This window comes from Acinonyx jubatus, chromosome E2 (genome assembly GCF_027475565.1).
Source record: "Acinonyx jubatus isolate Ajub_Pintada_27869175 chromosome E2, VMU_Ajub_asm_v1.0, whole genome shotgun sequence".
In the NCBI taxonomy this organism is placed as follows: Eukaryota; Metazoa; Chordata; class Mammalia; order Carnivora; family Felidae; genus Acinonyx; species Acinonyx jubatus.
In genome coordinates this window covers 28495305-28511525 of record NC_069396.1, presented here as the reverse complement: position 1 = coordinate 28511525, position 16221 = coordinate 28495305, and the positions used below count along the sequence as shown (strand labels likewise).

At 46.2% G+C, this 16221-nt stretch overlaps 1 protein-coding gene across 2 annotated transcripts in view; it reads right to left on the bottom strand.

Annotated features, from left to right (window-relative positions):
* The window catches only part of CES1 (carboxylesterase 1), a 30787-nt gene extending 23701 nt beyond the window's left edge, over positions 1 to 7086 (bottom strand). Inside the window, exons 1-2 of one of the 2 annotated variants that reach the window (XM_015070350.3) lie at positions 6929 to 7086; positions 3656 to 3863 (exon numbers count right to left, since the gene is read on the bottom strand). In XM_015070350.3, coding sequence (XP_014925836.1) covers positions 3656 to 3863; positions 6929 to 6983 — 263 coding nt within the window. In that variant the 5' untranslated portion in view covers positions 6984 to 7086. The remainder of the gene's footprint in view (positions 1 to 3655; positions 3864 to 6928) is intronic. The other variant, XM_015070351.3, reaches the window with a different exon arrangement.
* Positions 7087 to 16221: the final 9135 nt, after the last annotated feature.

Here is a 16221-nt window from a genome sequence, read left to right as displayed (position 1 = left end):
AGCTTGTGAGGTTCACTTGGAGCTGAGCAAATGCCTTCTGCGGTCAGGCCAGGCCTTGGGCTGGTGGGTTTAGGCTGGTAAGTAAAGCTGTTCTTACTAGGCTGGAGACATTGGAATGGTTCGGAGACTCTCTCAGGAGAGGCGGTGAGGGAGAGTCTGGGTAGGGGGCCTGAGGCTCACTCACTAAGGTCTCCCGGGACCAGGTACGGTGAGAAGCACCTCTCCCCTTCCTGGAGGCTTTGAGGGGCCCTGGGTCAAGGAGAGGAGGCTGCCAGTATGCTGATTGCCTGGGAGAGGACTGTTTCAATGCCAGAGGAAACAGTCCCAGAAGCATCCCAGCTCTCCGTGTTCCAGGTAATCGTGTCCTCCACCAGGTGAGCATGTTCTAGTTCATGGTAGACTTCCATAATCCCTGCAAAGTCACTCACATGGCAGGCGTTTAGGGACCACAACAGGTCAGGGGTGAAATGTGTGTGGGGCCATATCAGGAGAACTGTATTCTGGTCCTGCCTCCCTCACTAATTTTCTGGGAGACCCAGGGTGAATCCCTTGCCTGCTTTGGCTTGACTCTGCCAGGTCTCTGTGAGGGAAGGGATTTCTATAAGGGCCTTGCAGGGGCGCCTGGGGGGTTCAGTCGGTTAAGCTTGTCTGACTCTTGATTTCAGATCAGGTCATGATCTCGCTCTTCGTGAGTTGGAGCCCCGCATTAAGGCTCTGCACTGACAGCACGGAGCCTGCTTGGGATTCCCTCTCTCCCTCTCTCTCTGCCCCTCCCCTGCTTGTGCTGTCTCTCAAAATAAGTAAAATACACATTAAAAAAAAAAAGAAAAAAAAAAGGTCTTGCAGCCCTGACATGCTAAGAATCTATCCAACCCAGACAAGCACTATTGGTTTCCCTAATAACAGATCTTAAAGCTCCAGCATAGATTAAAACTGGTAATATTCATGGCCCTCCCAGCATGCCAGGTGCTGTTTTAAGTACTCCTTATGTACTAACCCCTTTAATCCTCCCATGACAAGCCTATAACATAGATTCTATTACTATCCCCATTTTACAGTTGAGAAAACTGAAGCACAGAGAGGTTAGAGAACTACCCAAGGTCACGCAGCCGGAAGGATCTATACTATGTAGTGCATTATATTTCTAAGGACATAATAAGCAACGCTTCTCGATCTCAAGGTACCAGAAGGCAGGTATCACTGCCCCCGTATGTAAATTAGGTACGTGAGGCACTTGGATGACATAGCTATCAAGTGGCAGAATCAGGGCCCCCAACGGTGACTTCTTAATTTCCACCGTAAGGGAACTTTCTCCTGATCACCAGAACAAGGAGCTTAATAGTCATAAAAGAAGAAAATCAAACGTCAAAAGAGAAAAAAGAGTTCAACGTCACTAGTGTTCAAATTAATGGGGAATAAATAGCAAAATTATATATAACTATAATGATAATAATAATTATTATTTTGCCTATCCAACAGCTCAAAGGTATTTTTTAATAACCCCATGCATTGCCAAAGTTCTGGTGAATGGAGGTGTTCATATATTAATAGGAAGAGTGTGGTTGGAACATTTCTGGAAAGGAATTTAACAGGAGGTGCATACTCTTTTACTCAGAAATGTCATTTCTTCGAACTTATCCAAAAATATTCATTGGTGGGCATAAAGATTTAGCTGCAGGATATTCATCAGAGTGTTATTTATACTATCAAAAACAACTTAATGACCCCATATAAGAGATTGGGTAAATAAAGTATGATTCAATACTCAATGTAATGTAGCTATTTCTATGTCAGGCTATGATATTTAATGACATAGAACAATGTTCAGGATATATTTATAAATGAGCAAAGCAGGCATCTAAACTACCTTTATCGTGTGAGGTGATATTGTTTTTTATCATAAGAAATATCTATCTGGCCTCCATCCTAATTCTGGAACAGACTCCCTAAAACCTCTGGCATTTCCTCTGTGAAGAAAACAGCAAAGATATTTTTGTGTTAATAAGGTGACTTTTGATCACACTTCAGATGGGAGCTGGTTGTCAGGTAAATGAAACACTTATTAAAGGCCTGGAACTTTCAGTCCTGCCCCCTGGCCTCTGGGGAGGCAGGAGGGGCTGGAGGTGGAATCCTGGCCAGTGGCCACTGGTTTCATCAATCATGCCTACGTAACAAAGCCTTCCCCAAAATACCCACAGGACAGGGTTCAGAGAGTTCCCAAGTTGTTGAATCAGAATGTTTTAGGGCCACTGTGCCAGAACCCAAACTCTAGAAGGACACAGAATCTCCTTTGTTCGGGACCTCACCCCACGGATCTCTTCGTTTAACTGTTGATACATACTCTTTAAAAACCTTGTAATAAACTGGTAATCTAGTGAATAAACCAGTTTCCCGAGATCTGTGACCACTCTAGCAAATTAATAGAACCCAAGAAGGGGGTCATGGGAACCTGTGATTTAGAGCCAAGGTCACAAGCACAGTTGACAGCTTGGACTACTTGTGATTGGCATCAGAAGCAGACAGCAGTCTTGTGGGGTTGAGTCTTTAACCTGTGGGATCTGACACTATCTCCGGGCAGAACAGTGTAAGAATGAGTTCAATTGTAGGACACACAGCTGGTGTCAGAGAATTGTTTCTTGATGTGGGGGAAAAGAAACCCATGCATTGGAATTCAGTGCAGAATCTTATGGATTCTATTTTTAATGGAGAAAATATGCAATAGATAAAAGACCAGAAAAGCAGAATCTAGAATGTGAACAGTTCTCTCTATGGGGGAATTGTGTATGATTTTCATTGTCTTACCTTTACTTACCTGTGCTTCCTCCATTTTCTGTACTGAGTATGTTATTACCTTTGCAATCAGGAAATAAACATACATACATTTTAAAAATACTTTAATGCTTATTTATCTTTGAGAGAGAGAGAGAGAGAGAGAGAGAGAGAGAGAGCATGAGCAGGGAAGGGGCAGAGAGGCATGGAGATACAGAATCCAAAGCAGGCTCCAGGCTCTGAGCTGTTAGCACAGAGCCCGACGCCGGACTTGAATGCATGAACCTCGAGATCATGACCTGAGCCAAAGTCAGATGCTCAACCGACTGAGCCACCCAGGCGCCCCTTTGGTCAGGGTGATTGGGACATACCAACCACTGCTCTGCTCATGACTAGGTACTTAGACACACCTGGGAGTTGAGAACTTTCCCAGTCAACTCCCCTCAGGACTCCCCACCCACAAACCTCCTTCACCCACCCTGCTCCCCCATTTTAGCAAAGTTCGAGACAAGAGAATAAACAGAATCATTACAGCTGATCTCCCTCACTGACTCAACTTCTAATTCTTTCCCAAGACATTTATCATATTCTAACATAGTACATAATTTATTAATTTGCATATTTTTTGTTTGTTATCTAACTCTCCCTGCTCGAATGCAAGCGCCACGAACATAGGGATAATTTTCATGCATGGATCCTAGGAACCCAGAACATGCTCAATAAACGTTTGTTGAATAAAGGGTTCTAGAATGCTGTGAGTTCTGCAAGGTTTTTAAGGTTCTACAACAGCTCAGAGATTTCAGAACAAAACCACTCAGGGTGTTGCCTTGGCTCCTTCCTGTATCACTTTGAGGCAAACATTCCCATTGAAACGATGCCAGCTTACATAGGAGGGTAGGAGGTGGTATTCTTCACGAAGTTCCATGGCTCTGCAGGCTGTGGTGGAGCAAACCTCAGGGATCCAAGAGGAGGCCTGGCAAAAGGGATTCCCAGGAAGACGGCCACAGGCTGTGCAAATCCTTCTACGCTGACGTGCTTGCCCAGGACTTTGCCTTGAGAGGTGTCCACCACAGGAGGTGAGGACGGGTGCCCTGCTGGACATCCAGAGGAAAGAGAGGAAAAGTTTGACCTGGACTGCAGGTGGGTTTTCCGCTTTCAGCATGTGACCTTGAATGAGTCACTGAAACCCTCTGGGCCTCGGTTTCTTCTTTGTAAACAGCCCCTTACTCGGGGCTATCTGGATTGGTATTGGTATTGGAGGTATGATACCATCAAGTAAAAAGGAAATGCAAGAAAAAGAGCTGCTGAGAGGATCAAGCCTTTTGATTCCACCCTTAGAAGACTCTAGAAACAGGTATCCATTAGGACCCAGGCGCTGAGCTGCATGCTGGCTGAGAGGATGAACAAGAGGCACTCCCTCCTCTCAGTGTCTCTGAACCTTGTAGGGAGAATGAGTCATAAACACACCTGACTCCACTCAGAGGGAAGCAAGGGGGTTGGTGTCCTGAGAGAGGTCCCAGTGAGGCCCTACAGGAGTCAGAAGAGGCAGGGGGACCTTCTGATCGGTGGCATCATGGGGACAGTGAACTTGGAGCTGAGACTGGCAGTGGGAGAGGGGGACCCAACAAGCAGCAGAGGAGAGAGTGGGGATAAAGGTATAAAGCAGAGAAGAGAACGTGCCTAGGTGAGGCTCTGAGAGCAAAATGCAAGGCCAGCCTGAGGAAGAGCGAAGGGAGTCGCTGGGGAGCGGGTGGCAGCCTGTAATGAGTCAGGTTCAGTCCTGGGAGGGCCTCAGCGCCAGCCTAACAGTTGGGCCTTTATTTAGTGGGTAAATGAGAGGCAGTGAACAGTCCAGGAGTATGCCAGAGTGACCCAATCAGCTTGAAGGGGGTTCTTCTGGTGGCTCTGCACAGGGTCGTCCAGAGGGGAGACTGGGGGTCCGATTCCTACCTGTGCCACCGTTGTTGGGCAGGCAGTTCTTCCCCACCCAGCTGCACCCATCTCCCTGAAGCTTCCACCCCAGGCCTGGTTTCTTTCTGGATTTGCATGTGCAAGTGGCTGCTCAGACTCTTGATCACGGCCCATCCCCCAAGCAGCCTGTGTGTGTCAATTTCTCATCTGAAACCATTTCTAGCCTGGCATCCTTCCAATTGCTCCCTTTTAGGCATAGACAGAAGGCCAACTTCTCCCTCAAAATGTGAGGGCAGAACAGAAAAGGAGAATCCAGGTTTGGTCTTATAGGAGAATATCCAGTGATAATCCTCAAGACAGATGAAGTGGACAGAAGCCAATCGGCGAGGGTGGATGGAGCGAGAGGCATAAGGGTTATGGTAACAGGAGCAGTGCGCACTCGATGTACGACGTAAGTATAGATGTAATGTTTGTATGCTGAGCGCTCACTATGTGCCACATGTGCATTCTGGTCCATTTCCCATTTATCTTTACAATATGCCCATTTTACAGATGAGGAAGCTGAGGAAATGGGAGCAGCCAGTATGGACTTTCTGAGGATGGAAATGGGATGGCCTTGCCAGCGGGTAACCAGCAGGAAGGGATAGACCCATTCCTAATTAGGTTCTTACTCTGCCCTTATATGCAGTTCCAGGTTTCTCACCATGTCCCCATCAGAATGAAGATAAAATGCAGATGAGGTCTGGACCCTCACAGTTCTGATGGTCACAGCCCTGGCTCTCCATTCATGAACCACAGGCAGATTCCAGAGCGTGATTTTCCAGTCGACCTGGAGCAAATACATTTCCCTCTCTCGAGTCTGTTTCTCTGCCTGTAAACCGGCACAGAGGCATTCGGGGTCCCGTGCTACACTCTTGTGTTATCTCGTGTTTTATTTTGTGTATGCTGATGCTTGACATCTGGGGCCTTGCTGACCCCGGAGGCACTGCCCCTCTCAGAGGGAGCCAATTCTAGAGACAGGAGTCAACTTCCCTTTGGGCAAGCAGAACCCGTACCCCTACCACCTTCTTATGGGGCTCTCCCAGGCCAAGCCACTACCATCCTGCCCTAATCACTCCAGGGCCAGGTACCCAACAACAGCCAGCCGCTCTTGTGCCTGAGAACTCCCTGAAATTGGTTAGTTTCCCAATCCTAAACTTGCTTATCCTGTCTTACCTCTTCCTTCCCCTGGCAACTACGGTAATTCCTTCCTCCTCCCTCTTCCTCCCACCCCCCCTGAGCATCACCTTGCCCTGCGACATGCTGGTGGCATGCCTCCCCCTCCTGGGAACTGTGAGTAGCGAGCTATTGCGCCTGTTTCCTGATCTGTTGGCCTTAACATACCTCAAGTTTTCTACAACCGCACTACATTTGAAAACTACTTCTTTATTTAGGAATCCTTTATTTGCACTCTCCATAGCAGGCACTTTTTAGAAACAACCTGTTTTACCTTTCACAACAGCATAATGAGGTAGGTACTGTCATTCCCATTTTAGAGAGGGGGAAACCGAGCCACAGAAAACTAAAGCAGGGCGTCTAAGGACACCCAGCTAGTAATTCAAACCCATGCACTCTGGATATACAGTCCATCCAGGCTCTCTGTGTGCCAGCCAAGGGTAGAGCATTCCTATGAAATCTTTCCGAAGTCGAAATGGCATGAAGTGAAGAGCAACCCCCCGCCCCGCCCCCCGCCCACCTCTTTTTCTGCAGGTTGCGTTAGGCCTCTTTCTTTTTAGAAAAGACCTCTGTGAGTACAGTAACAGAACAGTGAAGAGCCTCTTCGGATTTCTCTGGGTTACGATAACAGGTACCAATATAGGTCTTTCCTAAAAGCAAAGTGGCTTAATGCAACTTGCAGAAAGCCAGGGGTACTCTTACTACTCTTCCAAGCCACCCTCTATGATTCAGCCATACTCAGGCAAATAATCAAGCGGAAAATAAACGGAGTCTCTGAAACCCTCATCCATGAGGCATGAGGTTAGCTGGGTGCCCTCCTGTGCACACAGCTGCAGTCTCAGGGTGCTCATGCTCCCCTGCGTCTCGGGTTGGCGGGGAACCGCTGGGTCCCAAGCGCGCCAAGTCTGGAGGGCACGGGCTGCTGCGGAACCAGGCCTGCCACACACACCCTTGCCCTCAGGCATCTCCCCCACCTCGTGCCTGGACAAGAATTTCCAAACGCCCCTCGCTATTTTGTTTCAGAAGGACTCACCCCAAGTCATGGAAGTGGTGAGGGAGGTCACGACCAGAGCTAAGAGCCACATCATGGAAGGCCTGCAGCTGCAGAGCCTCAAGGTGTCCACGACGCTTATAGAGGCTGTGCGGGTCCCACCCCCTGGTCCCACTCCCGCCTCCACCGCTCTGTGGCTCCACAAGTGGCAGGGCCTCTAAGCCACACCCGCTCAGTTTGCCCTCTTCGTCCAAACTGCCAGGACTGCCTCTCCGATTACAGATAGCCATGGACTCGTCCAGCAGCCTGTTATATAAGGGTTTCTGCCTTGCAGGACTCTAACCTCAGTGTACTCTGGGTTTCACAAGCAGGCATGAACAGTTGGATGCCTTTAGAGAGGGAGAGGCTTTAGTCCAAAGTTCTCAGAACAAACTTGAAAACTTCTAGAGCAACCGTCAGCCTCACAGCCGCTCAGCTAAGGAACTCGCGACAAATCTCTTAGCTGCCTGGGCTTCTTTTCTATGGAGTTCTATGCTGTCAAGCTTGGAAGCACCTTAAATTCATCCGGTTTCCCTTCTGATGTCTAAATTGACTTAACAATATTCTCTCCAAGTGACTCAGCTTCTTATCACATACCTCCAGGGTCAGGGAACTCACTACATCTCCAGGGGGGATCTTTGGGCAGACAGCTCTTACCACAAGTGAACTCTTTCTCTCCCTAGTCCCTGGCTCTAATCATGCATTCATCCTTCCTTCCATTTAGTCATTATTCCATCTATTCATTTATTCTCCATTTACCAAAAGCCTGGTGCTATGCCAGGTGATACGGATACAGAGATGAATTCAAGGGATGTTCCTTCTCAAGGACCTCACCATGGAGTAGATAAGACACCGTGGTGTTGGGAAGAGTGGATTACTGCACATTGTGAAAGCACTACAACAGGGGGATACAAAGTGCCCTGAATATACCTGGGAAGGTGTCATGTATCTGCTGGGGACACAGGTTAGATGCTCAATGCCTCTTTCACAAGATTATTAAATGTTCAACAAAAGGGAATTCGTTAAATACAGTCTGGTACAGCTGGCTAAGGAAATATTATGCATGCATTCACTCAAACTAGTGAGGCACACCCCTTTTATTGGCAAGGACAGACAGTCATGATCTATTGCAAAAGGGGCAAAATCAGGTTATGAAATAGCTGCGGCTGCTTTAGGATATAACTGAGTAGTTCCTCCGAAATCGAACGTAGAGTTACCATACCCCCAGTGATTCCACTCCTAGGCATACCCAAGATCATTGAAAACATATCCATACAAAATGAGACACAAAGAAAAGCATTATTTGTAATACCCCAAAGCGGGAACAACCCAAGTGACCATTCAACTGATGAATGGATAAACCAAGTCTGATCTCTCCATACAAGGGAATATTATTCAGCCATGAAAAGAAAGGAACCACGATTCTTGCTGACAATAAGAACTGGACAGCAGTAGGCCACATATTATAGAATTCTATTTATAGGAAAAGTCCAGAATAAGTAAATCCATTGAGACAAAAAGTAGATTAGAGGGTGCTAGGGGCAGAGGAGGGAGGGCATAAGGACTGACTCAGAATGGGTAGGAGGCTTTTTTGTAGAGTGACGAAATGTTCTGGGTTTACATGGGGGGGGTTGGTGGGGATCGTTACACAACTGTGTGAATATACTGAAAGAACACTGAACTGCACACTTTGGAAAAGGTGAATTGTATGGTCTATGAATTCTATTTCCATACTAATATCCCATTTTAGTAAAAACAGATCTTTGCGTGGGAAAAGTTCTGGAAGGTTATACATCTAATTTGTATTACCACAGCCATTTTCCTGGCTGCAGTATCGTGTTTTTACTTCATATTTTCCACTTCTATTCTTTCAGGACTTCATTCGACACAGATTTATTGAGAGCTCTCTGTGTGGCAAACGAGGTGCTGAGCGTTTTGTATTCTGTACCTCACTTAGTTCTCAAAATTAACCCTGTGAATTGTTTCTACGATATCCCGGGGCTCAGCAGGGCAAGGAACATCAAGTACAGGAAGAGCTGAGGGTTGAACAAAAGCTGCATAATGTTACAGCCCATATTCATTAAAAAAAAATTTTTTTTAAACATTTATTTATTCTTGAGACAGAGAGAGACAGAGCACGAGTAGGGGAGGGCAGACAGAGAGGGAGACACAGAATCCGAAGCAGGCTCCAGGCTCTGAGCTGTCAGCACAGAACCCTACGCAGGGCTCGACCCCACGAACCATGAGATCATGACCTGAGCTGAAGTCGGATGCCCAGCGGACTGAGCCATCCAGGCGCCCCTGTTACAACCCCTATTCTTAACCATTCTGCTGTGGTGTCAAAACCTTGTTGACAGACTGACTGTGTTGGTGCCCTACGCACATGCTTGACTCGCCTGTGGGTAAGCTCCGGTAGCTTCTCTCTCCTGGAACCGTCTCTACCTCCACCCTTCAAAGCACCCATGACTCCCTACTGACACCTCCTGGGCCCTTAGGCTGCCTGGAGGGATGGCAGGTTGAAACAGGTGGAAACAGGCTCTTGGGACAGGTAGCCCAGCAGCAGAGGCATTTGCTGCTGGCTCTGACTTGCTGTTGAGAAGTTGCTGTCCAGCCAGAAATTGCATGCCCCGATCCCCCTGCATTGAACTGGAGACATGAGATGTCAATGGACAGGAAAAAGATGTGGAGGACAGTTGTCTTCCGGCTGGTGCCTTGAACAGGCAGCCGTGCCTTCTCTACGCTGACACTATTTTCCTGGTGTCATCTGGCAAGGCTGCCCTTGTCCAGGCCAGACCAGTATTGACATCTGAGAAAATTGGGCAACCAGCAGCCATAAAGCACATGACACTCAGGGAAGCTCATGGGTTCTTGGCCAAGGCCACAGGTTATAGCTGAAATGAAGTTTCAGGAGACTCAAATTCAAAAAAGGATGTTAATTTTCACTCATTCTAGTCACCGTGGCAGGACAGTGTGGGAAGCTCTGTGATGGGGGTGAGAACATTGTGACAGCAATAGAGTCAGTCCCCAGAGGTGATTGCTTCTCTGAAGACTGACCTGGGCTGGGGTTCCTCCCTTTCATCCAGGAAAGTAACCTGAGTCCTAAAGACCACCCTAAGAAAGAGGACCCAATCTCTATCCACATAGGACAATCTGGGTTGTCTTCCTAAGTAGACAATAAGCCTCTTTCTAATCAGCAGAACACACACACACACACACACACACACACACACACCAGTTAAGGCATAGTCATTATGCCTTTTGACCTGGCCAGCTGGTCTTTGCAGCCTGGAACACAGCCCTGGTTTTTAGCATAAAAAAATTCTAGGATGCTGTCTTAGCAAAATACAAAAGGTGGGGATGAATTATTCTCCCAGTCCCACTTAATCACATGCTGCTTGTGACACTGGCCAATTCTACAAACAGAGAAAGCCATTCCCAGACCTTGCCATGTCCGGCTGCAGTCTGGAAGCCCATTTCTGGCTCACGATGATTCTGCACAAGTGAGACTGGAGTTCACAAAGTCTCATGCCAGAACTCAATTTTGCTTAATGTTTATGCTCTCCTTGCACCACATTAGCTCTGTAAATAATACAGTTCTTCTTGTTTCATTGGCATTTGACTGGGATTATTGCTTTTCCTGTGGGAAACTCCCTAAGGTTTCTCTTGTGGAACGAGATGGTCTAAAGAGTAAAGTCCTAGGAACTGGCCTTAACTCTCAAGCATTTAGGCAGGTCTTAGGAGGGAAGACAACTCTGAGGCCTCCAAATTATCCCCCCCTCATTCTCTCCATCAAATTACTCAACAGACATATGGAGAGCACCTACTAGAACAAACACCAGAAGAAATATGAGCGATGTCCTAGGGTAGACTGAGGCAGAGCACCTGTGGGAAGTTTTGGCCTGGGGGTGTGGTCTGGAGGGGAGTGCTTCACTCACCACGGACATAAATGGTCATCCCACAAGGCACAAGCAACTGACATTCATGCTGTCTGCATCAGGCAATCTCATGGCACTGCCTAGCTTGGCAGTTGTGAGTAAGAATATACTGAGAGCAGGGTAAACTATGGTAGCAGATCGTCCTAGAATTTCAGTGGCTTATTTCATGTTTATGTGAAGAAATGTGGTGCTGTTTAGGTCAACAAGGTGGCTGCCCTCCAGTGATCTAACCAGGGGGGTCGGCAAAGTTTCTCTGTAAAGGGCAAGATAGTAAATACTTTTGTCGTTGAGGGTCATGTGGTCTCTGTGGCAACTGTCCAATCTGCCATTGTAGCCAAAGCAGCCATAGATAATACCTAGGCAAATGGGCATGGTTGGGTTTTAATAAAACTTTATTGAAAAAACAGGTGGCCAGCTAGATTTGGCCCATGGGCAGCTTGCTAACTCCTGACCTAGAACATGGCAGCTTTACCACCTTTAATTCATAGTTTCTAATGTTGTTATGGGTGCCAATTCTAGGCAGCTGGAATGACAGCAAGCACAGAGGAGTGAACAGGGTGGGTAGGCCAGGCCTGAATGTGGCATACCTCACTGTCACTCACATCCCACTGGAAATAATTTAGCCATACAGCCAAACTAATTGCAAGGAAGTCTAGGAAATATGGTCTGGTTGTGTGCCAAAGAAAGTCAGACAGATTTTAATGGGAGTTCCTGCCAGATACTAATATCCATTAAATCACAGATTTGATATTAGAGCTTTTTTCTAATATATAGCAAAATAGATACATAACCATTATATAATGCTTTGGGGATGCCTGGGTGGCTCAGTCGGTTAAGCGTCCAACTTCAGTTCAGGTCATGAGCTCACGGTTTGTGAGTTCAAGCCCCACGTTGGTCTCTGTGCTGACAGCTCACAGCCTGGAACCTGCTTCAGACTCTGTGTCTCCCTCTCTCTCTGCCCAACCCCCACTTGCACTCTGTCTCTCTGTCTCTCAAAAATGAATAAACATTAAAAGAATTTTGATAATGCTTTGAAGTTTGTGCACCATCTGAAGTAATCTTGCATAACTCCAGGAATAAGTGTACTATACTTTGGTAAACAAGGAGCTTGCGTATTTCTTTTATTCAAATTCTAAATAAAAGATTGCAAACCTAGTCCTTGCTTGCTAGGGCTATGCTATAAAGGTTTCCTTCAGCCTTCTAAGAGTAAAAAAGGAAAAAGGGTGAATCAGAAAGACATAAAAATTGAGGCCCCAGAAAGTTAAGATTGAATTAAGTTCTTCTGGAAAGGGCCCAGCAAACTCAAATTATTATAGATTGTATTAATAGACATCTGGGGGATACAGTGACCTTGAATGAGAGAAGGGTTTTGTGTGTTTTCTTACTCTGAGCTCTGTTAGAGTTTATATATATTAATGCCCAAGCCATCCACGATTTTCTGATTGTAGAGGGCATTAAGAGGTGAACAGGATTTGTTGTATCAGAGAAGAGAGCACATGGTCACTGGTGCAAGGTAGATTTGGGGGCCTCTTGAGGAGAACATTTGGGCCAGAAGGGTGAATGGAGGTCAGAAGGCTTGAATGGCAAGCTAAGGAGAACTGGATTTCACCTTGAACAACGGAAGCCACCAAAAGTCTTTAATTCTGGGAGTGACAAGAAAAAAAAAAGGTGTTTCTGAAAGTAGAATCTGGCAGAAGCAGGCAAACCACTGGAGAGGTCAAGAGGGTTCCTCCTAAATATTCACTGGAGGGGCTGGAGGCGAGTTCTGCTCTCCAGAGAAGGCTAAGTTCTCTGCATGCTTGAGAAAGCTTGGCCTTTGGGCTCCCACAGGCCTCAGCAAGAAGAGTGACATAAGCTTCTTCAAAATGCTGGACTGCACAATGGTTTGCCCAAATCTCAGGATCTACCAAGGCTGGCCTTCAGCACTCACTTTAGAAGGTCCAGGGGGCCATGAAATCTTTAGAATGCCCAATGGGCTGGTTGGCAGCTGGGGGTGGGGAGATGTAACCCCATCCCCAAATCATTGTCTGCTCTGTGCCTACTTGTTTTTGTATGGAAGCAGGTCAGGAGCACATCAGGTGTGAACATAAGGTTGTGGTGGAGGGAAGGATGAGTGAGTCAACCCCCTTCATCCTATCACCTACATTCCAAGGGCCTTTGAAGCTATACACCTATAAAATGCCATTTCAACATACCAATAAACACAAACATCAAGACATGAAAATTGGCACCTGGGTGGCTCAGTCGGTTGAGTGTCCAGCTCTCAGTTTCAGCTCAGGTCATGATCTCGCAGTTTCATGAGTTCAAGACCCCTGTCGGGCTCTGCACTGGCAGCATGGAGCCTGCTTGGGATTCTCTCTATCCTTCTCTCTCTGCTCCTCCCCCACTTGCACTGTCTCTGTCTTGCTCCAAATAAATAAATAAACTTAAAAAAAGACATGCAAATTAAAAGCAGACACTCAAATTGCCACTATCAAACTGGCAAGGATTTCTACCACTACTATGTTAGTGCTTGTGCCAAATATTGACAAAAGTGTGGAAAAGCAGGAACCATTGTTATGAGTGATAAACTAGTACAAGCTTTATTCGGGGCAATTTGGAAAAATCCATCCAAACACTTCAAAGGGGCATCTCCACGTTCTTGTTATTCTCTAACAAGGAATAATTATGAATGAGCCCAAAGGAGAATGCATTAAATTGTTCACCTCTGTAATACTAACAGTAGTAAAACCTGTGAAATAACTTGAATGACCAATTATAGTGAGTGGTTAAATAATTTATCAAGTATTCCTATTATGGGATGCTGTGTGGCTGTCAAAAATGTAGAAACATATTTATTTTTAATTGTTTAATAAAAAAGCATCTTGCCAGGGTGCCTGGGTGGCTCAGTCTGTTAAGCATCCGACTTCCGCTCAGGTCACGATCTCATGGTTCTAGGTTCAAGTCCCATGTCAGGATCTGTGCTGACAGCTCAGAGCCTGGAGCCTGCTTCAGATTCTCTGTCTCCTCTCTCTCTGCCTCTTTCCCACTCATGTTCTGTCCGTCTCTCTGTCTCTCAAAAATAAATAAAAACATTAAAAAAAATTTTTTTAAAGCATTTTGCCACTTCCTATTAAAGAAGGATCAGTGGCTGCATTTATTTCCACTCCCTCCCCACATTCTTCTAAAAGGTCAAAAAATAACGTCCACAAGCATGTGTACAAACAGAATGGAAGAGGAGAGACAATGACATCAGTCAGCATTTTAGAAGTAGGAAGGTAGACAGAGGAGTGACGACTGCTTTTAGAGAAGAGAAAGGGAAAACCGATGCATGAGGAGGAACCCTCCCCCCAGCTGGACAAACACATTTAAAATGTAGCAGTAGATAAACCCTCTGGATTTAGAGCTACTGTGTATCTGTGAGAGCGGAAATGCAGATACACCACCCCCCCCCCCCCCACACACACACACGGAGGTGCGGCTGTCCCCTCTGAGATCCACCTCCAGACCAAAGTTCCTACTGTGCTCTGCCTCTGCCAGTTCCAGAATGGGTTGAATCTGGGGAATCCAATCACTTGCTTACAAGACAGCATCAAAAGAGCCTTGGCAACATCAACATAGTGTGGTTTCCATCCAGAGATCTGAGTGTCAAAAGACATTCCCTGAGGTTTCAAGGTAATGGCTGCAGTAAAAACGACCCTTGATGAAGTCAATGCCTGGTCACCTAACTAGTGGCCATGGTAGTGGACAAAGTTGTCCTTTCCTTTATATTACTAACTGACCATCAGTGGTCCACTTTTCCCATTGAGTAACTTATTTTCAGGAATGCAATTTTGTAAATCAATTGTTGCATTACAGCAAAGCTAAGCAAGGAAATACAGTAATGAATAAGAATAAAAGTGAAAGAATCCTTGAGAAAATACCAAGTATTGACAATATGGAGCAGCTAGAAATTTTTTACTCTGCTGGTATGAGGGTGCACCCACTCTGGAAAGCTTTTTGGAGTTGTGGGGAATAAGTTTAGGAATCTCCCGGGCTTACACCAATGGGTTAACAAGGCATAAAGAAATACAAAGCCATAGAATGCTCACACCCAAGTTTGGATAAACAAGATTGGCACCCCCAAAATAGGGAGGTGCAAAGGCACCCCAGAATAGAGAGGGGTGCAAAGCTCCCAGAATAGAGAGGGAGGGGCAAAGGCCCCAAAATAGGAACGGGCGCAAAGGCTCCCAATACAAAGGTATATGAGGTAAACAAGATTAGGCATGCAGGGCAAAAATGCCCCCCAATTTAGTACTATAACAGAAAAGCTGCTTTCACAGGAGGAAAGGGCAAAGTTAAGTAAACAGGTGAATTGGACTATGGACCGCTGCACTGCAGGGGAAGCAGCCTAGAGTGTAGATGGTTCACATAAGAAAAGGTGCCTTGTTAACCCTGAGGTAATTTGCCCTATCTGTCTTATCCCCTAGTCTAGCTAAGATAAACAGACACGGCGACTCCTGTCTGCCATAAACAAACATCTGCTCATCTGCTGGCACCAAGATTTTGTTTTATATGGACCCAAACCCCAAACACCGTATATCTTCAAAACCCCCCTTTTTCCTCACGTCCCCAAGTTAATGTTCCCAGTTTCTTTGTCTCTTTGTGCACGCCCATCACATTTGCAAGCCTTCGAATCTTAATAAATATGGGGCAAGGACCCTTATTCAGGGCTCTTGTCTTTTCCTGGATATTAGCCATCTCTCGCTTTTCATCCCACGTCCTGCTCTTTGATGTCCTAAAGAGAATGTTAGACTTAGGGTTTATGACAGGAGTATCTACTAAAGTTGACATATGCAACCCTGGTGACCCAGCAAAGCCATTATTAGGTAAATATCCAAGGGCAATGCATGGGTGTAGTTACTAAAAGGCGTGTCCTGAAGTATTTATGGCAACTCTTTTCATAATAACCTGAAACTAGGAATTATCCAAATGTCCATCACTAGCAGAATGGGTAAATTATGGCATATTCACACAAATAATGACTCTACAGCAGTGATAAAAAACTATAACCATATGCTATGTGGATAAATGTCATACATGATATGAGAACACACCCCCCCTCCTACCTCTGCCTGTTTGTGACCTGTAGCCAGGGCCACAGGGCTGAGAGTTGGGCCTTGGGGTTGGGCAGAAAGGTCTGGAATCTAAAGGGTCTTTGAGGGAAGAGGAGCAGGGACAGGGAGACACTAGGAAAGGGACACCTTTCTGCCCATCTAAGGCAGGCTCCTGGGGTCTTGATGGGAAAGTATAAAACTTAGGAAAGAAGAAACCCTGCTGGCCCCAATCTCTGCTCTGCCTGTGAGTGCAGTCATTGAAATTAGACTTTTGAGGCAATGGGTT